This window comes from Takifugu rubripes, chromosome 17, assembly GCF_901000725.2.
Source record: "Takifugu rubripes chromosome 17, fTakRub1.2, whole genome shotgun sequence".
NCBI classification, from domain to species: Eukaryota; Metazoa; Chordata; class Actinopteri; order Tetraodontiformes; family Tetraodontidae; genus Takifugu; species Takifugu rubripes.
The window spans coordinates 13,681,231-13,707,136 of record NC_042301.1 but is presented as its reverse complement, the minus strand read 5'-3'; the positions used below and the strand labels follow the sequence as shown (position 1 = coordinate 13,707,136).

Below are 25,906 nucleotides of genomic sequence, written 5' to 3'. Positions count from 1 at the left end.
TGGGTGGAAGAAAGTGTTTTTTGTCCAGATTCAAAAGCGGCTATTAAGTTTGAATACCAAAGCAATATGAAGGAATACAAATGTTCTGCAGGTTGGGATATTAATAGGGATGAGTACGGTTGGTGGAATTTATGGGACAAGGACACGCCTGGTATTTAGAGAAGAAGAAAAGGTGTCTGTCACATGACTTCTGGGCAGTGACGTAGGCATCGCGACTTCCTGGTTTGGTTCCCAGCTGTATCGAAAGCAAACGCCCAGATTCACTATGCATCTCTACAGGTAAACAACACGGTTTTTCTGCAGAACCAGTTAAATTCCAGGATGCGATTTTAGTCACGCTTAAATACCGTTTGAGCAGAGTATTTTTGTTGCGATCGGAATGACATTCACCGATGATAAAGATGGCTAAGGTTAAAAGCTAACGTTTTCATGTATCGGTTTAATGTTGGCTTTCATGTTGTTGTTTTGGATTGCTTGGAAGTCTGGTTTAATTAAACAATGAACAATAGTTGTATACGTACTTTCTTCTCTTTCATTCATGTCTCCTCATCGTAACAATGCGCGAGTGAATAAAGAAGCTAGCTTAATTTAGCAACAAGCTAAATCTCATTCCTGTCAATACCAAAAGTGATATTACGGTAAATATGGCGTGTTACAATAAGCTGCTGTAGAGCTTTCAATGTTTTACCCTCATCTTTCAGTGTTGTTGTAGTCACCCGCAAAGCAATTTTTATTCCTGTAAACAGACAGGTACGTTTTCTTTTCCGGGCTATGACGTACCTTTTGGTGACTATTTGACTCAAAGTGATCAAATAAATAATTTTATGTGCCCGTTAATTCCATATGCCTATATTGGACTTTACACAGAAACCACGGTGACTGGTTCTATTTAAAGTTCCTTTATGTGCATGTTATGTAATTATTATCAGACTCCATTGCTTTCATTTTGTAAGTGTAGCTCAAGGATACGGATATGTTTTTCGTTGTCACCTGTCTTGTATAAGTGCATTTATTGTTCTAAGCTAACTTAGTCGGCCTCATACATGTGTCACTTGTGGATTGGACTGGTCAGAGCTGTGTAAAATGGGATTAACTAGAAGTTCTTTAACCGTCTGTGCGATGTCTATTTCTGTGTTATCTTACATGCATCATTCTCAGCCACACCCACCTCTAAAACTGGCTTTACTTTATCCTTAAAGAGCAGGGGTCCACACATTAAAAATCAGTAGACAAATACATGTCAGGACTACAGAGTAATGGCACTATAATTCATTCCTAACTCATTTTTCATTCCTCTAGGGTTGGATGTTACATAAAGAGGAGAAAACGGGGCTGCAATCAATCCTGAAGACCTGTCTTCCTCCATCTGAGTGTCGCTGCCTTGCTGCCTTTATAGTTTGGCGCTCATCCCCTCCCCGTTTGTCAGCATGCTGTGTTGGGGGAAAGCAAAAGATGGGCAGTTGGGTATTGGAGTGGAGAGGAATCCCATGTTTGAGCCAAGAAACTGTAACGTGTTCACTGGCAGGGGCCTGAAAGAAATAGTCTGCGGAGGACAACATTCAGTGTTCCTGTTGCATGATGGGAGCGTGTACACATGTGGGTCTAACAGCTGTGGACAGTTAGGCCACAATAAACCAGGGATAACTCCAGGTATGCTTGTGATTTGCTTGACTCCTACAGCATCCTTGTATTTCTTATTAAAGGATTTATTTCTGACCATTTCCTTGCTGCTTATGAATAGTGCTGTTTTTTTTTTTATATTCCTCCTCTTACCAGAGTTTGTTGGAGCTCTGGATACTCAGAAGATCACGCTAGTGTCGTGTGGTCAGGCCCATTCTTTGGCCGTGAATGAGCAGGGCCAGGTGTTTGCCTGGGGAGCAGGTGAAGAGGGCCAACTCGGATTAGGAACCACAGAGACGGCAGTTCGGATACCAAGGTAACGCCGCAGCATGCCTTGGAGGATGTTAGTGTGATGAGGGAAGGAAAGTGAAAGTAAATTCTACATATTTAAGTGTTTAGTTATTTTTCAACGCATCTTACGGCCTAATAAGTGTAAATGTCTGTATCATTCCCGCCCCCCCCCCAAGGTTGATCAAAAGGCTGTGCGACCACCGAATAGCTCAAGTGATGTGTGGAAATCAGCACTGCATTGCACTTTCTAAAGGTAGGAAAGACTTCATCGGCTTGGTTTTCTTCGTGAGACCGAAGTGATTGCGGTGCGTGAATGAACCGTGCTGTTCTTTTCCCTGGAGATGGCCAGCTGTTCACGTGGGGTCAGAACACCAGCGGTCAGCTCGGACTGGGGAAGGGCGAGCCCAGCAAGCTGTTTCCACAGCCCCTCAAGTCTCTGGCAGGGATCCCGCTGGCAAAGATCACCGCGGGCGGAGACCACAGCTTTGCCCTCTCTCTGTCCGGAGCTGTGTTTGGATGGGGCAAGAACAAAGCTGGACAACTGGGTCTCAATGATATTCAAGGTACCGTAGATTAATGGAAGACAATCAATATTGGATGTTTAATGCATACAGTTTTGTTTTTTTATGCACAATATGTGTAGTGTCAAGTAAAAGGCTAGCATTTTACGGTGAACGTATTGTTTTATTATGTCGGTTCCCTGCTGGGATGAAATGGTGCTGAGTGATTCATTGGCCATCTTTTTTTTTTTGGAAATACCTCATGAGAATATTAGAGAAATCTAAACTCCACTGTTTTTTCCATCACTATGATTACTGCCATGTGTTGAATGTGCACATTTAGCAAACTGAATGCTGCCTCACAAGTTTCAGTCCCTGTTTGTTGCCTTATTTGAGTGTCATTCGTGACGTCTGGTCTATTTTGTCAGACCGGGCTGTCCCGTGCCACATCAAGTTTCTGAGATCTCAAAAAGTCGTTCACATCAGCTGTGGGGAGGAGCACACAGCAGCTCTCACCAAGGTGAGAATATAGCTCAGCTTCAGAGTGTTTACATTAATGGTTATAGGTTAATGGTTTATGCTCCGCTCTTGTGTGCTGTCACTTTTACAGGATGGAGGCTTGTTTACCTTTGGAGATGGCTCGTGGGGCCAGCTGGGCCACGGCTCCACCGCCAATGAGCTTCTACCCCGACGAGTGCTGGAGCTGATGGGTACTGAGGTGTCCCAGATCACCTGTGGCAGGTACCGGCTGTTCTAAACTCAGAGCGCCGTGATTTATTTCGGCCTGCATCTAAATCCTGCTTTTGTCAGGCACCACACTCTGGCCTTTGCGCCTTCCTCTGGTGGAGTTTATGCATTTGGATGTAACAGCCATGGTCAGCTCGGCACAGGAGTACTGAGTGCTGACAAAAGCCCCTATCCTCTGAAGACCAGCTTCCTGTCGGGAAGTATTCATGGAACAGGTAAGCCGAAGACTTTTCCGTTTAGATCGGATTCCAGCAACTTGATTCTGGAAATTGTGTTAATGAGCCATCCTCTAACTTTTGTGGACAAATAGTACAGTCACTTGAAACTATTATGTCTTAACCTTAAAGGCCCTTTGTTTTCCATAAAACATAGGACGCGTGATGGGGGCGGTTGATTTATACTGTAAATATTCAATTCTGTGGGGAAAATAACATTAGATAAATAAATAATATTCTTGAGTTAAATGTTGGACACCTTACCATTTTTTCTTGTCATTATGTATTTATTAGACTCCAAAAAATATTCAGTGACCAAAATCACCTGTGGAGGAGACCATAGCTTTTTATTGTACTCTAATGATCAGGTATGTAATTATGTCTATATTGCTGTTGTCTTTCCTTAGATTTATTCTTTTTATGAACAGTTAATATTTTCAAATAACAAAATTTGAGCAAGGTGCTCCAAATAGCCACTTTTTTCTTCTATCCTCATTGGTAATGCTGCGTAATAATTTGCCACCAGGGGGCGCTGGCGTCAATGCTTCTTTTCTGACGCAACATTATTCACTGTGCATTGATATTGACTCATATACACGTTGGTACCTTTTGTGAGGATATAATGCACATATTCCAACCTTGGCCTTAACCTCATGAAGTTGTGAAGACAAAATGCCTTCACGTCACCAGTGAAAAGTGTATTGCGTCCCCCATAAATGAACACACACAATAACACACACACACAGTGTGGGTGCAGACGGTCTAGTTTTGCTTTCTCTGTGCAGAATTCTGAATATCCAGAAGATTTTAGAGTGATCAACATCAGCAACGCAATCTCCCCGATCAATTACGAGCGATTGAATTCATGGAGGTTAAAGATGATGTGCAACAAGGATTCTGGTGTCACAAAGTAAGTCAAATGTGTCAATGCATCATATTATTGAATAGGTTAGTTCTGCTGGCATCACAATATTTGGTAGAGTTAAACTAATCTCATACAACCTGACGACATCCTTTGATCGTTTTTTGTCCACAGTGACATCAACATTCAGCTCTCCTCCACAGCTTGTTGGAACGCCAGCTTCTTGGACCAAAGGTATGGAAACTACATTTTTTTGGGAACATTAGCAGTGCTGGAGTTCCTGTTGTATTCATTTCAGTTGCTTAAAATGAAGGTTTCTTACAAAGAAGGTAGAATAACGACTTTAATTTAAGGGGGATTTTAATAAAAATACCAACATCAGCACCCATAAAGGTCAATAAAGTTGCAATAAAAACAAATTGAGATTACATTCAGTACAATTAAATCAGATCTTTAACAACCGAAGAGACTATAACCTTTACCCTTAGTACACAAACAGACGGATCGAGGGTGATTTTATTTCCGTTATGATTTGTATGATTTGTTTTCATGTTAAAGAAATTTTAAATGACAACCAGCTGCTTAACTATTTTAGAAGGAATGTTTATATTTAAGTGGCCACAATCAGCCCCTATTGTAATGCAGACTCATGGGAAGTGATGTGGTGGGAACCTCACAGGTGAATCACCAACTATCAGGATATTTCATTTTATCTGACCAGGCAAAACTGCTCTCCAGTGACCAGCCTGTCTGTCTTCTCACACCACCCTGATGAAAATAAGCATAATAACAACTGTTCCAGACTATCTCTAACATGTGTGTGATAAGGGATTCAACAGTGACAGTTTAGAGTTCAGCGAGATTCATGTGAACCTTCCTTTATCTCTGACGCATTAAGAGTCGTATTAAGACCCTGTTTTGTTTGTTTCTTTTTTTTTTGCCTTCTTAGCGATGATGCTCATTTTAGTACCAACCCAAAGATCCCGGGCATCGATCTCAACTCGGTCAGAATGTTCTTTGCTACACTCAGCACACCAGCTTTCTCTGCACTACTGGAGCAGGTATCGGCTCAGGCTTCTTCTGTTCCTCACTGCCGAGGGATGTAACCCAGGAACAGGAAAGGCAGTTATTGTAGGGACAAACCTGTCCGCTCAGTTGTGTTTTAGCATCTTGACTGAAGTTCTCTGCTAATGTTGATCGAAGTGCAAATGTTTATAGAGGTAAATATTAGCTTTTTCAACATCTGGACAGACAAAAATGATCTAAGAGCATAAACAGCCACATAACACTGCAAAATGAAGTTGTTGTATGACTATTAATGTTTATAGCAAAACTGTCTGAATTCCCTAAAAGGACACAGTTCAGATGTGAATTTGCCTTAAAATAAAAAGCATTTTCTGTGTTCTTGCCTCTGTGGAATCAGTTCAGAGAGGAAAGTTTGTGGCTGCGGATGAAAAACATGTCTTTCATTGAAATAAACAGCATGGATTTTTTTTAAAAAGAATACATAAAGTCCCGGACAAACTGACCCACAAATGTTCCCATCAATTATATCGAGGCAGCTCTCCAAACCACCAAAACCTTCTCCCTACATTCAGTCGCTGTCAACCTGATCCAAGCAGAGCGGAGAGCAAAACAAGCTTTTTTTAAAATAAAAAAAAATCGATGTTGGCAGCGTTTAAATGTTTTCTCTGATTTGTCTCCTCATTACTGTGTTGAATCCTCTGTTTAGGCCACCACGAGTTTTGAGAGCGTGCTGATCCCCCAGCTACCGCGATCCCCTCCCGATGTTGAGGCCATGAGGATTTACCTCATCCTGTCTGAGTACCCAGCCCTGCAGGACTCCAAGAACTACATCCGCCTCACCATTCCCCTGGCAATGGCCATCCTGCGGCTGGACACCAACCCCAGCAAAGTCTTGGGTACAATAATCATGTGCTTAGCTACACTACACCCTGCTCTGAAGGCTATATTTATACTCCTCAAACCATCAGAAATTGCCTCTGTTGTTAAGTAACACACTTATATAAAAGTCTGTGGCGCCACGTGACATCACACCTAATGTTTCCCCACTTTCCCCTTAAATAAATCCCCTCTGATTGACTTATCGCAGTGAGGAATATTCCAGATATTCCCCCAAATGAGAACAGCAATAACCCGCAGTTCCAATCTGATGATGAATGTGGGGAAAATAGGATTTTCCATTAATTCTTTCTTTGGATGATAAAATGACCTCCAGAGTTTAAAGAGGACGTCTCATCCGGACAGCTTTGCTTCATCACGGTGCTGGAATTCCTTTGTTTCCCTGCAGATAACTGGTGGTGTTTCATGGACGACAGTGTTTTTACCAGAATGGTCGATATGTACAAGAGCATCGTTGTGTTTTTGCTGAGAGGAGGCAAGACACTGCTTGTCCCCGTCTCTTATGAGAACCATTTTGTTGCCACATTGAGGCTGCTGGAAAAACTCCACAAGGTAATTAAGCAGTTCAGCTACAGCGTCTGTAAATGGCGTCATCTTTTCTTTTTTAGGACGATCGTGCTTTTATTTTGAAAGTAGCCCCCTACCTTCGAGTGATTCAGGTGTTTGTCCCGTGCATCCAGGTAAACTTAAAGGCCCAACACGTGGAGTACAACCACTTTTATATCCCTGACATCACCAGCATGGTGGACATCCAGGAAGACTACCTCAAATGGTTTCTGAGTAAAGCTCAGATAGTGAGTGTTGCTGCTGCTTCGAATATTAATTATTATTTGATTATTATTGACTCAAGTGTATCTGAACCAAATTCACAAACGGCTTTCTCTCCGGTGCTTTGTAGAAAGTGGAATCCCCCTCTCCGTCACAGGTACTTGACGTTAACAACTGGCGTGATTTAAAGCTTAAGGATTGAAAGGAGGCTCACCCAGCACGCTAACATCTTTCTGTGCAGACCGACTTTCCCTCAGTGAACCTGTGTGCCTACCCGTTCTTACTGAACGCTCAAGCCAAGACAACCATGCTGCAAACAGATGCTGAACTGCAAATGCAGGTACCGGCCTAAAAGGACAACTTTTCGCCTCTGGTTTCATGAATTTCGATTTAAGTTTGGATCCTTTTTTCCACCAAGATGGCAGTCAGCGGTGCAAACTTGCACAATGTCTTTATGCTGCTCACCCTGGAACCTCAGCTCGCCAGGAACCCTTATTTAGTGCTCCACGTGCGGAGAAACCATTTGGTTAGTGACACGCTGCGCGAGCTCACCTCCTATTCTGACGTGGACCTCAAGAAACCGCTGAAGGTGAGAGCGGAACGGAACCATCTAAAGGGCCCCGAACATTTGGAAGGAAGCCTGGGGGCTCTTCTGACCTGCTCGTGTTCTTCTTCACCCAGGTGATCTTTGATGGTGAGGAAGCCGTGGATGCAGGAGGAGTCACAAAAGAGTTCTTCCTGCTGCTCTTAAAGGAGCTCATGGATCCGGTTTATGGCATGTTCACCTTTCACACTGAGTCCAACCTGCTGTGGTTCTCAGACAAAGTAAGTCCGTTTTCATGGCCCGGTTTCCTCCTCCTGTCACAGAACATGAGCGATACCTGGTTTGGAGACTATAGTGTGTGAGTGAATGGTGCGTGTCCTGTGGTGAACTGGTGAGCCCTGCAGGCTGCTGGGATGGACCCCAGCACCTCCTGTGCCACCTATTATTAGCATTATTGTTACTAGATGAATAATGCCAAGACTAAATTCAGAGCCCTAAATTCAGACCTTTGCAGCAACATTAAGAGTATTGTTGACATCAGCATCCATGCAGAATTTGAGACGATGCCCTTGGAATATTGTCCACAGCTCAAAACTGCATAGTTAGGCGGCCTTGGAGGTTGACAAAACACTGATCGTTATCAGGGCTCAATCTGTTCAAAGTCAGTGTTGGTGTACTGGAACCTGTGGGTCATATCCAGTACACAGAGTCACCTGTTTATTTTTAGAGACACATTGAATGTTAAAGTTAAAATGTTGCGGTTTGGAGCTTACAGAGATGTTTCTATGATTCTCAGTGCTTCGTAGAGCAGAAATGGTTCCACCTGATCGGCATCATCTGCGGCCTGGCCATCTACAACTCCACAGTGGTGGACCTTCACTTCCCCCTGGCTCTCTACAAGAAGCTGCTGGATGTGTCGCCCACGCTGGAGGACTTGAAGGAGCTGTCCCCCACCGAGGCCAGGTCACGTGTCCTCTCAGAGCGAGACACCTAATGACAGCTCAATAACTCGGCTTTGATTCTAGCGGAAGCCTCATAATGAGATCGCAATCAAGTGTTCCGACCCCAGAGGTCTCTCTAACTTGCGTAAAACAAAATGTCCCTATCTGTTCAGGCACACAAATGCACGTCCACCGTCAGGTAGCAACAGCACGTCGCTGTCTTGCATAACGCCTCCACCTACTGAGGCGGCAGGGTGCCTCTGGGAAAGGGTTCCTCATTACCAAGACAGGAAGTGTCAGCATTTCCTCAGCAGCTGATTGCGTCCAGCCGTGTATTGATTTTAAGATTAGTCCCCTGAAAGCTGCGTGTGGGGCTGCACGTCCTGCGCTCCCGTCGTCTACGGCAACGCTGACAACAAATCCTAAAGTGCTTCCTTTTCCCTTAAATTAAGAAACAGATGATATTTCAGGAATCATTCGAACATCACGATCTCATACACACAATGATGGTACAATTTAGTAGTTTTTATCCTAAATGTACTTCTTAGCGACTGCTCTACCTCGTAACGTTTTATTGGCTTTATATCTAACATTTGCCTTTTTCTTGTTCAGGAGTCTGCAACAACTTATGGACTATGACAGAGAAGATGTGGAGGAGGCATTTCTTCTCACCTTTGCTGTAATATAATTTTTTTTTTCTTATTCTAAATAATTTTTTTAATCAAAGTAATTCCTCTCATTGGACTTTCTGATTGTGTCAACCTTTAAAAGAAACACCCTCCCTAATTCCAACCAATCAATCAACCATCCAACCAATCAATCAATCATCTGTTTAAGCTTTGGTTAGTCTTTCACCTCTAAACACTCCAGCACCCCCTACTGGCGTGGAAGATTTGTACATGGTCATAACATGATTTGTCAGTTTGTTTTAACTTGGAAGGTTTTTAGCTGGAATTTTCACTAATTACATTTGTTTTGTGTATCCTACTGTCCTAAAGTAATTCTTTAATCGGGAGCTGAGCCTGAGGAAACAGCTTCATTTAGTTCAACCCCTCTGGGGTTCTTTTACCATCGTTATACAGAAGTGTGAAGATTTCTATAAATGAAGGGCAGGCATCTTGTAATGCATTACAGACCTGAATAATGGATAACAGCGTTATATCCAAGAGCATCTTGCAAGTAAGTCTTTAAATGTAAAATCAATTGCAATAAACTCCATGTTGTGTTGCCTTTCTAGATCACTCGAGAGAATTACGGGATTACTGAAGTGAAGGAACTTGTTCCCGGAGGAGAAAGCATCGGCGTGGACAAAAACAACAGGTGACGCTGTATGAAAAACCATCGCGTGACCTGTTTGGGTGTTTTAGGTAGCAATTACATATTTATGAAAATGAATTGACCAAGCCGTCCCTTCAGGCCATTTAAATGCTTTGTTCTGTTACACACTGTTCTCTGTGGGAGATAAATGCATTTTTAATGCGTCCCACCGCAGCTCTGAGATTAGCATGGGTGCGCGCACACAGCTGTTGCCGCCCTGGGCTCGGTGTCCCGACTGAAGGTCATGTTTTGCGTTGAAAACTCACAGTTAAAAAGCCTCGAGAGCCTATTTTTTGTTTGGTTTGCTTTGTTATTCCTCGCGGATATCGTCCTTGTTTCGCTGCCGTGTTTACTGTGTTTGTGTAGAGGACTTGTCAGGACGCCATGCATGCTGCTGGTGCCAGATGGCTGTAGGCCAACCAACCCCCCCTACACAACACACACACACACACACACACACACACACACACACACACACACACACACACACACACACTTAAAATAAAACAATAGTTGCAAAAGTAATACAAGATCTGATTGTTGCACTATAGATCTAGATTACCTGCCATTTTGAGGTACCCCTGCATGTTTACATTTTTAAATCAGTAGTTCAATTTAGATCAACTTACTTCCTGATTTTCCAGACACTCATCAGTTTCATGGAGCTGGAAGTAAAGTCAAGCATTTTCCCTTTTCTATGAGCTTGTTGGGGAAAAAAAGAGGGGTTCATTCCCAAGTTCTTCCTCTATAAGTTGAGTTTTTGGGATGCGCCGCTCTAGAGCGCTCCTGTAACGGGCATGTGCTGTCTGTGTATCAGGAAGGAGTTCGTGGAGGCCTACCTGCGCTACATCTTCCGGGACTCTGCCAGCGAGCAGTACACCGCCTTCTCCACCGGCTTCCTGAAGGTGTGCGGGGGGGAGATCCTGTCGCTCTTCCAGCCCTGTGAGCTGATGGCCATGGTGGTGGGCAACAGCAACTACAACTGGGAGGTGATGGAGAAGGTTTGTGTCTGGGTTAGATACGGCGTCACCAACATCCCCCGTTAAATTACCCCGAAGTACAAGTTGTTAAAATCGCACCTTTACAAACCCAAGATTTTCATCACATACAAGCGGATCAGTTTACAATTTCAGAAAAGAACAGTTAAGGATGATGATCGTTCACCTTCATGTTACAGGAACTGGGTTCCCTGGGATGGATGTGTAAGAGAAAAGCCCGACAGAAGATTAGAGATTGTTTTTTATGTTAATGGTGTTGTGTGTTTGTACTTTGTACCTATTTTTAAGTCATTTGCACTACTTAAATCTGATTGGTGTCAGTAATTTTATTGTCTTTATCTCAAAGCCGTCGGAGATGCCAGGATGTTTTATACTAACAATTCCTCTCCCCTCCCCCTCTTCTGGTCTCTTCTTGTCTCTTCTCTCCCCTTCTCCCTGTCCCCTCCCCCCCTTCCTTCTCATTTTTTCTCATCTCTTCTTGTATCTTCTCTGTCCTTATTGTCCCTGGATCCTATCCCCTCCCCTCCCCTCCCCTCCCCTCCCCTCCCCTCCCCTCCCCTCCCCTCCTCTCCTCTCCTCTCCTCTCCTCTCCTCTCCTCTCCTCTCCCCTCCTCTCCTCTCCTCTCCTCTCCTCTCCTCTCCTCTCCTCTCCTCTCCCCTCCCCTCCCCCTCCCCTCCCCTCCCCTCCCCTCCCCTCCCCTCCCCTCCTCTCCTCTCCTCTCCTCTCCTCTCCTCTCCTCTCCTCTCCTCTCCTCTCCTCTCCTCTCCTCTTCTCTCCTCTCAGAACACCGTTTACAAAGGCGAGTTTACAGCCACTCATCCAACAGTCAGATTGTTCTGGGAGGTTTTCCATGAGTTCTCACTAGAGAAGAAGAAGCAGTTCCTGTGTAAGTCTCTCATCACCTCATTATTCGCTCTCTGTGACAGTTTAATTACAGGTTACCTCACACGCTCTCTCCCTCCATGTTATAAAGACTGTATGGATGAGCCTGCTGCTCCTTGGTTGTCTAGCGGATGGACTGTAAAAGCAGAATCTTGACCCTATTGGCAGCAGCTGTTTACCATTTTTAATTGCAGCTTAGTTATTTACAGACTCCTCAAACTAATGACAGAATTTCCCGCTTCGGTCCTGTTGTCCCTCCTGCAGTGTTCCTCACCGGCAGCGACCGGATTCCGATCCACGGCATGGAGAGCCTGCGCATCATCATCCAGTCCACCACGGCGGAGGAGCACTACCTGCCGGTGGCCCACACCTGCTACAACCTGCTGGACATGCCCCGCTACCAGACCAAAGAGATCCTCCGCTGTCGCCTCACCCAGGCCGTGGAGCAGTACGAAGGCTTCAGCCTGGTCTGAGGGGAAGAGCCGTGCCGGGCACTTTAACAGCAATACAGCGCCACAGAAGACCCAATCTTTTATGACCCCTGGTTGTTTTTAATTACTTTGGGACGTTTCTCACCTTTTACAGGCAGAATGAAACAAACCCCCCCCCCCCCTGCAGACCCGAAACATCAAAGGCCAGATAAGGTTGAGAAACTGTGACTATTCTTTGGTTTCTTTATTGTCTTTTTGCACAGCTGTGTATTTTATATTAAAGTCTTTAAATTCTATTTTTCACCTTTAAAATAATTCAGTTGTTGTCGAGATATTTGTCTCCCAATTGTTAATTTATTAAACAGAGCGGTTATTTTTTGACTCATGGATTGTATATAGTGTGTGTATATAGTGTATGTATGTACATACCACCTTAACCAGATCTAGTCTTTAAGAAGCGTGTTGATCCCACTGATCCTTTTATGTTCGGAGGCTGTCCTGCCCTGCGTGGTGGAGGACGCCGCACATCAGAACAATATTACTTTGAGCTGTTTAGTCAGACGGCAGCTGAATTTGTCTAGAATAGAGATTCAACGCTGTTGCCTTCAACAAACCAGAAAATCCGAAACCGGGTGGATTTTATGGACGTCGTCTGTGTAAAAATAGGGTTTCTGTGTTTAAATGTTGGCCGCTCAGCTTAGCATTAATGCTAAAAGGGCCCGACTGAGTTCTGCTCTGAGTCCAACTGGAACCAATTAAAAACCACCATCGCAGTATTTTGGTTCAGTCTGATTTTGATATTCAGGTTAAATTTTCCTTTAAAGAACCATCTGGTTGGCAGCAGTGAGGAATAGTTTTTGCACATTTGGAATGTTTGAACACGCGTGATGGATTTCTTACTTTTAACCTTCACTGGAAATAGGCCAAGTTACTGGTCTGAATGGAATCGAACCAATATTTTGTCGCATTTCTGCTGGGAAAAGCTAACGTGCTTCTGCTCGTAGTGACATATTAAACAAGTGTGGCATCCTGAGTCGAGGTTAACGCTTTTTTTTAACTGAATATGTTCAAAATTTAGTGATTGTACTCAGTTTGGTGAAATGTACGGATGAGCTGATGAAAAAGACGGGTGATAAAAAAGTTCTGATATTAAAATGTTTCCAGAATGTTTAATCTGGGTGTGCACTGGCATGACATGTATGATCCTTTACATGAAAATACATATTTTTTAAATGTCTTTGATGGTGTAAAAAGTGTGGTTGCTTTTCCGAAGGTCTCCCTGGACTTTTTCGGTTTGGTTCCAATGGCATGTGCTCACATGATCAGTTTAAGTCCCACTAAGTTGATTTCTTCTCTTCATTCCTATGCAAATGTTTGTGGTTTCTTTTCCCCCCTCAGATTTAATACTGAAAATGTGATTTTTGTATATTTGTTGGGAGTCTAGACAAGGATCGCTGCTCCAGCAGGCTTTTCTTAAATAAAGTTATACTTGGAAAAGGCACTTTTCCTTCCTGTTGCTTTCCAAAATCACCTATTGAGCACATTTTCTAAAAGGAACAAACTCCACGTGACCCAGAGACTCAGTAAAAATATGATTTCATTTATAATATATACAAAATACAAATACAATTTATGTACTAAAATGTACACACTCCAAAATCCATTAAGCCTGGCCAGTGTTGACATTCAGTAAAAATAAAATTTTACACTGATCACTATGGAGAAAAAGGACACAAACTCACACGCAGAAATGTAAACATACAAACATCCATATTTACAGAAGAACGCAGCCAACAACGACTCAAAGATGAGCGATAGCTTATTTGACACAAAAGAGGGAGAAAAACAAAACCGTGCATCATATGTCCAGTTAAATGTCTTAAAGAAGTCAAAGTCTGCCCTCTGAACAGCTTAGGTTTGAAAATATTGAGAAAATACTCAACTTTTAGAGGAAAAGCACGAGATCATCGGCGAATTATAAAGATTAACATCTTCAATACTGTTACTGATTAAAGTTAGACAATTTGTAACATCTCCCTCAAAAAAAAAATAAAAAAAAATACAACTTTTAACCACAAAGTTCTTCACCAATAATTTTCATTTTTCAAACTATTTACTTGCGTTTTTAAGACTTCTACAGCAAAAACGTGAAAAAGAGCTTTTTTTTCCATGAAAAACATTCAAAAAGAAATAAACCGTTAGCGGTGAAAATTGTGATTTGGGCTAACGTGTGCGTTATCAAGTACTGAGAACAAAAATCCTGGCTCTCCTTCGAGAGCAGTGGGTGTCACCGTGGGCGCCGACAGGCTAGAAATCCATTAAGTGCTCAGTGGATCGGATTAACAGAGTCATCCCTCCAAGCCAAATAATAAAAAGAAATCAGCACGGATGGAAACCTGGATCTGTCCTCCGTCCCGTTTGTTAAATCTGTTCTCAGATGAACTTTGTTGCGTCTCTTTTGCTGATGAGGACCTCCAGCAGACGCAGTTTGGCTTTGACGTGCTTGTACTCGCTGTACTCCGCCGCCAGTGGGGAGCGGTCCTCCTTCTGCACGTTTCTATGGGAACAAGACCACAAATGGTAAGACGGGTAGCAATGAGAACTGTGTAATTACACTGACACAATTTTCCATGAAAAAGCAGCACAGGAAGACTTCCGAACGTCTTTTTTTACCTTCCGTTTTGTCTGAAGAACTGGTCCTCGAACTCTTTCAGGTTCTCGCGGAGTCTCTTCTTCTCCTCTCGCGCCTCCTGGAGCTGCTCCACCAGCTCCTGGCTGTGAAAAAGAGGCAAAAACAAAACATTGAAAACCTCTCGGGAACATAACGATGACTGACAATTGCGTAATTCAGCGGTGGAAGACAGTCTGGATCACATTTGTGGCGCGCCAGAAGCGCCTGGATTTGGAATGGTGACTTACGTGGTGGCGGAGTGCAGGTTGGACAGTCTCATGTCCGTCGTCTTCGTCGTGGACAGCTCATCCACGGGCGAAATGAAACCGTCCACGTCTTCCTCTATGTGGTCCAGGAAGCTGAGCACGCTGACGTCGGTGTGGACGCTCACGGCAAACTGCGTCTTTGAGTCCCCGTCGTCCTCGGAGCCGTCCTCTTCCTCCTGCAGGAGAAGAAAGACGTCAACAACATCCAATGCGACTTCGGCGCGGCACCGTTAGCGTCCAGCTACCAGCAGGGGGAATCGGTGTTAGTCGCCAGTGGTTATGAATCATCACTGTGCAGCCCCATAATGCATCACTGGTTATTAATGTACAGGCAGAGTTAATGAAGGAATTCACACAGTCTGCTGCTTCACAAAACTTAGAATCAGACCAAAAATGAACATGTAGATGTTAAACATCAGGCAGGTTGTGCTGAAAAATACAATTTCATTAGATTAGTTGGTGGAGCATTCTGATTTATTTGCAACTCGGGTTTCGTTTACGTGGTTACACCAGACCCTGTTTCTAAACTTAACCCAAAATGTCCTGTAGACTCTTTTAGAGGATAGAATCTGTGCAAAAATGTAGCACAGCAGCTACTAGGAAATAAAACAATTCCGTGTTTAAATTTGCCATCAGAATTTCGGGGAATATATTAAATATAGCGAGCCACTGCAGACCCAAGTTGAAAGAAAACAGAATCACTGTTATTACAGGAAAGGGCCAACTGCTGACCTTCTTCCTCCAGTCCACTGGTGAAGACACACCCCTTCTTTCAGCTGTGTGCATTAACAACACACATGTAGTGATAATTAGCATAGCTCCAAGCTAATACTGAACAGACGGAGAGAAACAAGGATGTCTGCCTTCAGGTAGTGGGGAAGGAGGAGGTCAACGGTCGGCCCACCCCTTTAACTCGAACACTGGAGGAACAATCACAGAGCGACTCAAACAGCAGCTCCGCTCGACTATTGATTCAGCATCTCTGCAGGCGCTGGTGACAAGAAACAGGCAGCGGTCCAATCAACAGGAAGCAACTGGAGGGGAGAGGTGAGCGGGGGGGGGGGGGGGGGGGGGGCTGGCAAATGATCACTTGGCTACCAGCAGCAGCTCTTCACCTTGATATCATCGAAGAAGAGGGCGGTTTCGCCCTCGATAATGGGCTGAAGGAGGGGTCCTCTGCGCTTGCTGGAGGGAGAGCCCTGCGGTTGAGGAGGAGGAGGCGGCGTTAGCCACGCTGAGCCAGGTTTCAGAGGCGGTGGCGAAGGCCCCCCCCACGTTATCAGGCAATTCTGAGCCTAACTGCTGCCTGAGCCAAAGCTAAACTGATTTCCCATCTAACTGGCGACATTTTTCTAGCTTAATACAAAAAGAAACTGCGACATTAATACTCATAATTTGTGCTTTCTGGCAAAACTACAGGGCGACAGCTTCATAATAGGGATTAGAGCAGATTATAATGTAAAAACTGCATGTTCGTAAAGCAGATTTACGTTACGCAACTGCTAATGCAACAAAGAGGCATTAATTCTATCCTCAGTTGTCTGATAAAATTGATATTTCATCATTTCCGACCCTCAACGGTTCATGACGTTATGTCCTGTGAACTCAATTTGCCATTTTTGAGCTCCTTTACAACGGGGGAGGGGTTCACAGAGCTGCTAAAGCCGGACTTAGGTCCCTGAAAGGTGGATAAAACGCCTGTGGCACGACCGTCGCCGGGCCAACAACAGGGACTGAATCCAACGTGAGCTGGGGATTACGACCCCGCGAGCGTCTGGACGTTGCGACAATCAATGCAGAAGGAAGGGGGGTGGGGGTGGGGGGTGGAAGGTTCTGGATACTTACTATGACTGGGATGGTGGAGGCTCTGCACAGGATCTGCTTCACCAGCCGGTATCGGTCGTACAGGGGTTTCATGATCTGCCTCTCGTTCTTGGTGACCTGCAGCGGAAAAAGACTGTTAGCCTCCTTCTGCCTCACCGGCTACACCGCTAATGCACATGAACACGACAACCGGCTCACGACGGCGAGGGCAAAGGCACTTGGGCCCAAACCGAGCGAGCACTCGGCAGGCGGAGGTGAAACAAAGGTCACACACAGGGAGGACATCTAATTTGGCAACGGGGATTAAAAATCAAGGACGGAAACACGCCATTCCGCTCAGTTTTAGCCCCGTTAAAGCTAATCACACTTGAAACACTGTTATTCACCCATGACTTGCAATCTGGGTCATGCTGAAGTTAGAAAATATTCTGCCAGAGGAGCCAAAATATTTATGAGGAGATGAGGACTTCTGGGGGGGGGGGTTAGCACTCACCGGACGGCCGTGGATGCTCTCGTAGTAGAGGAGCCCTTTCTGAAGGGCCACTTTCTCTGCCCCGATCTGCTCTCGCGTCATATCCTGCAAGGAGCGGGACAGGCGATGCGTCAGTGGATTTCAGAAGTGACCTGAATCTATCAGGTTCTCAAGCTAGCACACATGCATATTGCAGCAGCTCCACTGCACGGCAGCGTGCAGACGTGGTCGCTGGCTCACCTTGATGTCCTCTGGCCGGTTCACCTCCCCCCTCTTCTCCTGCAGCTTCTTTAAAATGGTCTCCAGGGTGGTCTCCGCGGGAGGCTTGGGCACTTTTTCCTGGGCTGGCTTCTTCTCCAGCTGCGAGCCGAAGCTCTTGGGCAGCGTGTTGCTGCGTTGGCGGGTCAGGGGCTGCAGGTCCTCTTCCGACTTCATCAGCTTGTGTTCTGTTGAGCACCATTAGCCTTACAGCAGACGTACACAGACACAGTGGTGACATTAGCCCTGCATGAGAGGAGAAGCTCACCTTTCAGGTCTTTGCGAAGCTTGGAGAGTTCGTTTACCCATCTGAGCACCTCTGGATTTGCAGCTTTATCGCCGTGTGAGGGCTGAAAAGCAGTCAAAGCAGAATTTAAAGCCAAGCTCGGGCGTTTTCATGCCCTACTCCCACATCTCATGTGCCTACCCTGTACTTGTGCTCCTCCTCAAACTTCTCTTCGAACCTGTGGATCTTTTTCTTCAGAACGTGGATCCTCTTCGTGAGCTGGGCCGTCGTCAGCTCCTCTTTCTCGTCATCGCAGGAGCCGAGAGACGAGCTGCGGCGGCGGCTGCGGAGAGTCGCGGCGTTAATTTTGCCCGCACGCGCCGTAGGACGGGCGAAACCGCGGCAAGCGTCCTACCTGATGAACGAGTGTGCGTTCGGCGGCGAAGGGGGCACTTCGGTGTCCGACAGATACTGCTGGCACTGCCCGTAGGCGTAAAAGCGGGGCGATACCATGGGGTCGCTGTCTTCCTCCAACAGCTGGCGGATCAGAAAGCCGCCGGCGTGAGGGGACAGTCGCGGCTCCTCGAGGTCCGTGTTCTCCCTCTGCAGCGAAGAGTAGGCCGGCACCGGCTCTGCTGGACAAAAATAGACACCTTTTACCTCAAAAGCAGAGTTTTTTTTTTAAAAAAAGACAACTTAGCGGAGGGAGGATATACGTAAACCTAAATCCAAATCCTGAATGAACGCAGCTTTTGTTTCCTGATTCAGCTCTACAAAATGTTTAAGGCAATCCCCCCCCCCCCTCCCTACGGGGGTCTTTTCCTTTCCCACAACTGCTGGTGAGATGTGCACAAACTCCACCTCTGCGGTTTCCACTGGCCATCAGAGTGAAAACAGGACAATCCAGGGGCTATTAATAATGCCCCAGTGCTCTGTGGGATAAGGTCAGGGTGGAGGACTCCCGAGGAGCCCACTGATGAGGTTGTGGCTTCCAAAAGTCCGCGTGCACGAGAGCGAGACCCGACGGAGGAATATCAGGCTCTCTGAAAAGGGGGAAAACAAACCCAGCGGGAAGTACGGAGAGCTCCTGGAAAAAGGAGGGAGCCGCCACGGAGGAGGAAGAGAAAACAAACGTCCAGGCTGCCGGAGAGAACCCGAGAAAACGCGCACGCCCCGTTCTTAAACTCCAAAAACAACTCATCTGAGATTCCAATCCCGGTCCAGGGGGCCACCACCTGCCCCTCCACGTACGTGCGCTGCAGCGAGTAGCGCGCCGCGGCAGGTGGATCGCCGAGCCGGGCCTGGTGGCAGCCCGTGAGGCTCCCCGGCATTTAAAATTAATCTTCTAAATCAACCCCCGCGCTGGCCGTCAGGGATTAAACAGACGACCGGAACGGTTTCTGGAAAGGTTGTTGCGAGTTGGAGGACGTTGCCAGGCAGTGGGAAAGGTCGCCCAGACAGTTGGGCTCATCCCGCACTCGAAGCAACGTGACTCATTGTCACGCCGCAAAAGAAAGCGTGGCGCCGTAATTCCCCTTTTCTCTCAATCTCTATTAACTGGTGTTACAGAGAAAAAGCCCGGCGGGCCTTTTCCCCTCCTCGCCACCACTGAACATCACCGGGTCACTGTGACAGGCGCTCGCACCGAGTGTACTGGGACAAAGGTCGTGCGCCACTGTGGGACAACCTTGCTCACCCGCCAGCCCCTTACTGTAGGTCTGCTTCACCATCTCAATGACTCGCTTGAACCCTCCACGCCAACCGTCGCAGGGCCGGCTGGCACCGGGTCCGAGGGGATTCTGGACCAACCTGTCACTGCCAGTCATGCATGCTCGTCAGCTCAGCTGTGTGTACAGTACAGAATGTACAGGAGCACAATTTCAATGGAGGCAACCGACCAAGAAAAACACGCCAGGCTCTACCGTGACATTCCAGAAGAACATGGAAAAAAAAAAAAAAAGGCGCTCCGCTACATCCTCCCAGGAGGTTGAAACTGAGGCCAAAATCAGTGACTTCCTGTTCATGTGACAACATGTGACTTTTTGACACACACTTCCCCCCTTCTCAAACCTGTCCCCCCCCCCATCCATCACATTTGTCCACTATAAAACTCCACGGAAACCCGCGGAGGGCCGAGGTGGCCCTCGGACTTCAGAATTTCCAAACAGGCAGATTGACTCCTCAGTCCCGCCGCCATGGCAGGGAACAGGAAACAATAGAGGAAGGAGTATTTGCAGGCCAAATATGTGAGGACATGTTGCAACAAGGTTCGTTCTGTAACTGCGTTTCCTTGGAAACCTGTTTGATTTCAGTGTCCAGTTCTTCTGCTTACTTTTCATTTCTGACCCTCCATTAATGTGTGACAACCCTCTAAAGGAGTGACCCTCTCCATTCTGCACTCGGAAACAAACACATTAATAACACACTGGGGGACCGAGAGGAGGGGCCAACATAGATGACAACATCCCCCCCCCCCACCCCAGCACTGTCCCTGGAGACGTGGGAATCATTTCAAATCATTTTCTGGAGCTGCACGACTGTAAGCACCATCCCAACCGCTGCCTGTTAATGGTTGACCACTGCAAACAGCTGCAGACATCCAGAGAACAACTAGATCAACTTCTACTGCCAGCCACGCAAACCACGCACGTCTTCCTCCTACAGATATAGGTGTCCTAAGCGGATCTTTTCAAGTTAAATCCTGCAGGGCAGACGGGAGGAGGTGCGCGGAGGGGCGGAGCAGCGGAGCTTGTGCAGCAGCTGCCCGGACACCCATGTGAAGAGCTGGTGCTCAACACTTTTAGTCCGAAGGAAAACATGTTTCGGAATAAAATGGTCCTGCATGTGCGAGAGAGCATGCGGCCCGAGGGTGAGCACGACTGCGGGGCGGCCTACCTCCCCAGTGGTTCTCCTCGGTCAGCGCTGTCAGGTCCAGCCGGGGAACGTCCTCGCAGCTCGGCTTGTCGCAGTCCGGGTCTCCGCCGCCGACCCTCCCCGCGTCGCAACTGACGGGCGGCTCCTGGATCTTCATCCTGAACGTCTGGACAACCATGAGCAGAAGGAAGAGAGCGCTCAACAACGACGGACGAGCCCGTGAACACACTCTTTAAGTCGGGGCACGCACTCTGGGGCCGAGCCTGCCCCGTCACAGGGGGCTGGTCCCCGGCTGTCATTGGCTGCTGCCGCTGGCCAGAACATCCGCCCACACGCCTCCGACCGTGGGAGGAATAGCGAGGAGATCCCTCCTTCTCTCCCTCCCTCCTCCTCTTGTTTTTTTCCCCTTCTTTACAGTAGTTTTCCTCGCCTTTCTTCTTCTCACTACCGATCGAGTATTTATTTTTTTTAAACTTAAATCTACTATTTATTTCTACGCAATAAACGTCGCGTTCTGCACGGACGATACCCAAATTTAATCGGATTCCTTTAGCAACCCTTCAGCATTTATGAGACTCTAACATCTAGAAATGACAAAAGGAATCGGGTTATACTTTATCGACTTATTCATAGTCATTTTTGGCGATTAAAATAAATAGGAGTTGTAATTCCCTGACACATGCAGTTCTCCGCCCTGGACTTGTTTGTTTCGCAGGAGCACATGGGAGGAGGGGGGTGAGGCAGTGGGGAGGGGATGTGAGCCTGCACACGTAGGCTGACTGTTTTTTTTTCTTTCCCCGTTCTGTTCCTTCCCTCCTTGCAAGCAAGCAAACATGCAGATTAAAACAGAGGTATCACATGCCTCACGTCCGGTAAACACAGCTTCGAGATCCGTTACACGTTTCATCTGTTGATTTCATCTTTCAAAATGGATTTCATTCCATTGTGTTCCCAGATGTGCAAAGAATTGTACTTGACACCTTGCTGGGGGGGTGATGTGGGAAAACAGCACGAAGATAATAAAATAAACCTCAAATTGTAATAGAAATATAACATTCATCTGATCGTAGTGATGGATAGCAACAGGGAAAACAACAGATGAAGCACCACACACAGTACAGTTACCTTTTCCATTCGTTTGGTTATTCTGTATTTCAGATTAAAAACCAAAATACAACCACCTTCTGCTCAACAATCTCCCCTGGCCTCCCTCATGTCTGTCTGCTCTATCAACTATTATGAAACTCCCGTCCAAAACGCTCTTATCAAACCACGTTATCATCAGAGTCCTGTTAGAGAAAGAACGTGTTCAGCCGGCCATACGCGGAACGTGTCCATAAAACATCTAACACTGGGGTCCCCTTTTCCTTCCTGCGTGTGGGATCAGGCTATTTTTAGGAAAAACTCGGCGCTAATGGAGCTCATACTGGGAGCTTACAGGAAGGGGTGCATTTTGGATCTGGTTACAGCAGTTCTTTTTGGCTGGTTTGTAAGAGATTACAACGTGCAGCACGAAGGGAACGTGCTGACTAAAATAATCTACCAGTTGAAATTACCCCGGGGCCTTCCCGTCAGGACCCATCAAGCCCCGCCCTCTTGCTTCTGAGCGAGGACATTCCGCAACGAATCCATCAGCAAACACTCCCTGACTGTGTATCACAATTCCCAACACTTCAAAGGGGGGCCCAACCAGCGGCCAACCTGACTCAAACCTATAATAAAGCAGACGGTAATCGGTGTACCGTTTCAGCCTGGTGCATTCTGGGAACATGCACGTCCTGATCTATTGCATCATCGGCCGTCAAGAGGACAGACTCTTCTGTATGTGAGACTTCAAATTAGAGCAGGAAGCAATGATGAAGACGAGTTGTCCCTTGTTAAACATTCAGGTGCAAATGGCTCATTGAAGGATTTTAATTTGATCGGACGCCTAATTATTTCACTGATTGATCAATCCGCTGATCAATGACCGGCAGGAACAGCTGGTGATTAGCGCTCAGTAGAGGCCCACTTCATCAGACCCTGAAGATGCTCGACGGATTAAACAGCACAGATGTTACAGTACATCTGTGTCCTTAAAACACGCTCCATCCACAATTACGTCATCAGGAGATGACCAGCTGGTGCAAGGGAGGGACACCATGTGTGTGTGTGTGTGTGTGTGATGGTGAAAGGACTTTGTGTAATTCCCACAAATACAGCTGAATCATTGTCCAGCGTGACACACATCCGCTTGTATTTCTATCTCTGTGAGGACTCTTGCTGATATAAAACATTGGCATTAACCATAATTCAACCTCAACGTTAACCTAAACCCTCGAACCAGGTATCAAAGACACATGGTTGTGAGCAACCAGTCAAAATGTCCTCACTTCCCAAAATAAGCATATTCTGGTCCTCACTCTATGGCAGACACACACACACACACACACACACAAACACAAGCAGGATTTGTGCTGATGTAAACTTCCTCCCTTCGTGTGTGTGCAGTATGACTTGTCCCTCTCTTGCTTGCTTTCCCTCTCACACACATCCTTGTACTTCTATATTTGCGAGGACTTTCAAGAAGCAATACACCCCCTTCTCCTAACCCAAACCCGAACCATCACCACTGTGTATTCGATATCGACGCATAGCATTGTACAAGACACCGAGAACACACACACATGCGCATTCACACACAAATGTGTACTTCTTTGTAAAGACTTTCAGTTTTACCAGCCTTTTATTCTTATACTAACCACCACCCCAAACAGACCATTCAAGTTGTGAACACTAGGTAAAACGCCCTTGCTTCCAAAATAATGTCCTCACTCGCTATCAAAATGCATATTTTAGTCCTCACACACACCCACCCACACACACCCACCCACACACACACACACACACTTTGCCTGGTCTCTGTCAGGGGCAAGTGGTGGTGCTCAGCTCCTCCTGCCCACCCAAAAGAGAGTTAAAAGTTTTATTTACAGTACGTGGGGCAAATCTGAGACGCCGGGGGGGGGGGGGGGGGGAGCAGAGAAAATGCAACCTGCACACGTGAGCGGGTTACAATTACAGCCGTACGCAGCAATTCCTGCTATCGGTTTTCCTCGGGTTGAAAAGCGTGACAGATAAAATCAGGTAAATTATTGTTTTACAGGGACTACTGCGATCCTGATAGGATGCACAGGTGATAAAACACGGAGGCAGGTGTGTATCTGGAGAACTAACTAATGAGATGTTTAACCTACAGCCTGATTTTTTTTAAAAATGGGCCCGTGGGCTATTTGCTTAGCAGGTGAGCTTATTGATACTATTTTCGCATGGAAGCTCATGGAGACAAAACGTCTCTACTTCCTCTTAGAAAATATTCCAAATGTGAGCGTCGCCTTCTGTAGTTACTTGGAGTCAAAGTTCGCAGTAATGATCACTCCAGCAACTTAATTTGCAGTATAAAATAGGGAATAAAACTATTACAGGAAGGAATAAAAACATTGCAAAATTCCTTCCGCCTGTGTAAAATAAGGACTCTCCAGTTTATAAAAAGAGGAAACATGATAAGAAAACCCAAAAGACCAGAAGAAAACTGTACCTGCTGCTGAGAAGAGCGGCCTTCTTTCCTTGGTGTGTAACTTCTGGGAAGTCAAACACAATGACACCGTCGATGAAAGACCTTTGCCAGAATGTGATGCTGTGGTTGCATGAATGTAAATAAAAGGCTTTTACCGAATTAAAATAAGATACTTGCCCTTTCTGGAATGTCTCCATGGGATCTGTCCCTGTTCTCTCACCAACACAGTCCTCATCCTGGAAAAAAGGGGGAATGATCAACCCACAAGATTAAAAAGTCACAGTGGGCTGTCTTTATTTGCACGTTTGATTGGCGGCTGCAACGATTACAATCTCCATTCCCTTTATTAGCCTCCTCTTTACTACGGGTGGCGTCTGGAGGCCGACATCACCCCCAGACATCAACAGTAATGTTCTCCCTCAACAGCTCAGAAATGGAGCCAGGTCAACCACCACACCGGCTCAGAGCAAGTATGTAACAACAATACAAGATGACGATGACCAAGCAAAAATAAGGTTGTGAAATGCTGTATTTCATTCTGCACTGAATAGGCTAAAGAGACACTGATGCCCATTTTCCAGAATATGGGCAACAAAGGCAGAAGCTTCCCTTAACTTAACAAGCTCACACTCCATGCGGCAGCTGTTCGCACCACCCGAGACACAGACCGCCACGAGCCAACCTCTCAGCGGAAACACTCCAGCCAATAGCGGCCGAGCCGGCGATGGCAGGCCAGCGCTCGATGTGTGTCAAGGCACCGTGACTCATCTGACCGGTTATGTAAGGACGTGAGTATGGGGATACCGCAGATCGAGAGTCAATCAAACTCCTTTCATCAGTTGGCTGGTTGGAACGCGTGCCTCAACCTTACATCATTCCAAGAGTGTCTAATTTATGACCCCAGCGTGCACAGCGATCCAACTATCAGATGTATATCTGGAGACTGGATGGTCACTGCTGGATCCCGATGGGAATATCAGAGAGGTGCTGGATTTAAACCCATTGGCTCTGGAGCTCTTTAACTTTCATTTCTTCAAAAATTGCAATAGGTTTTAATTTCAGTTTCCATTTCGGCCTCATTCTTGTTGTAACAGTGCAGCAGAATAGATTTTAAGAAGAGTCTCATTCATTTTATAACAAACTCATCAAGGTGCACCAATAATCCAGTGCCGGTTTTCGCAACCCACCTGGGGACCGTCAAAGGTAGACCGGCGGCGTGGCAAAAACGGACTCACCGCGCGGGCGTCCTGGTTGTTGCTGAGCGGCACCAAGGTGGGACTGTGCTTTCTGGGTTGGGGAGCCGGTTCTTCGTGGCCGCTGCTGCTGTTGCTGATGCTGCCGCTGTCGCCGCCCGCTTCGTCCCCCGCGCAGTCCCAAATCCTCGCCTCTCTGGAGGGGATGTTCTCCTTGTTGGGTTCTGCCTGCTCTGGGGCGATTCTGTTCCTGGATAGAAAACTAGGAAGAAAGAGAAAACCGTCTTCAACCACACTCCCTCTGCACTTTATCAGTCTGACATTGGATGAAATATTGCTGCAAACAAACCAAAAAGCCCCAAGGTCATCCTTCCACCTCAGTCATTTATACTTTCTCTGGCAGTTAATGAGCTGTTTAGCTTCACTGCTAATTCTATTTAGCTCCTATTTACTGTCAACACTCTTATTGACATGGTCTGATCTCACTTGATGCGCTTCCCTAATCCATGTGTCAGCCAGTAATCAGACT

The 25,906-nt window shown here is 46.3% G+C and overlaps 2 protein-coding genes across 5 annotated transcripts in view; one reads left to right on the top strand and one right to left on the bottom strand.

Annotated features, from left to right (window-relative positions):
• The first annotated feature begins 157 nt into the window (after nt 1-157).
• herc3 (HECT and RLD domain containing E3 ubiquitin protein ligase 3) lies at nt 158-13,541 on the top strand. The gene is made up of 25 exons (XM_029850153.1): nt 158-279; nt 1,300-1,650; nt 1,777-1,936; nt 2,088-2,164; nt 2,253-2,474; nt 2,840-2,931; nt 3,022-3,152; nt 3,222-3,373; nt 3,668-3,741; nt 4,159-4,283; nt 4,410-4,469; nt 5,185-5,296; nt 5,968-6,157; nt 6,547-6,710; nt 6,839-6,952; nt 7,057-7,083; nt 7,168-7,266; nt 7,345-7,515; nt 7,608-7,751; nt 8,267-8,433; nt 9,024-9,090; nt 9,649-9,731; nt 10,546-10,729; nt 11,511-11,613; nt 11,874-13,541. The coding sequence occupies exons 2-25, from the start codon at nt 1,428-1,430 to the stop codon at nt 12,080-12,082; spliced, it is 3,150 nt and encodes a 1,049-aa protein (XP_029706013.1). The 5' UTR covers nt 158-279; nt 1,300-1,427; the 3' UTR covers nt 12,083-13,541.
• Nucleotides 13,542-13,620: 79 nt separating this feature from the next.
• Nucleotides 13,621-25,906, bottom strand: part of fam13a (family with sequence similarity 13 member A) — a 30,306-nt gene continuing 18,020 nt past the window's right edge. Inside the window, exons 12-25 of one of the 4 annotated variants that reach the window (XM_029850149.1) lie at nt 25,420-25,639; nt 24,362-24,420; nt 24,206-24,248; nt 20,653-20,797; nt 18,173-18,392; nt 17,959-18,100; nt 17,800-17,881; nt 17,514-17,719; nt 17,295-17,378; nt 16,823-16,918; nt 16,093-16,176; nt 14,960-15,153; nt 14,714-14,815; nt 13,621-14,597 (exon numbers count right to left, since the gene is read on the bottom strand). In XM_029850149.1, the coding sequence (XP_029706009.1) occupies nt 14,474-14,597; nt 14,714-14,815; nt 14,960-15,153; nt 16,093-16,176; nt 16,823-16,918; nt 17,295-17,378; nt 17,514-17,719; nt 17,800-17,881; nt 17,959-18,100; nt 18,173-18,392; nt 20,653-20,797; nt 24,206-24,248; nt 24,362-24,420; nt 25,420-25,639 (1,801 nt within the window). In that variant the 3' untranslated portion in view covers nt 13,621-14,473. The remainder of the gene's footprint in view (nt 14,598-14,713; nt 14,816-14,959; nt 15,154-16,092; nt 16,177-16,822; nt 16,919-17,294; nt 17,379-17,513; nt 17,720-17,799; nt 17,882-17,958; nt 18,101-18,172; nt 18,393-20,652; nt 20,798-24,205; nt 24,249-24,361; nt 24,421-25,419; nt 25,640-25,906) is intronic. The other 3 variants (XM_029850150.1, XM_029850151.1, XM_029850152.1) reach the window with 3 other exon arrangements.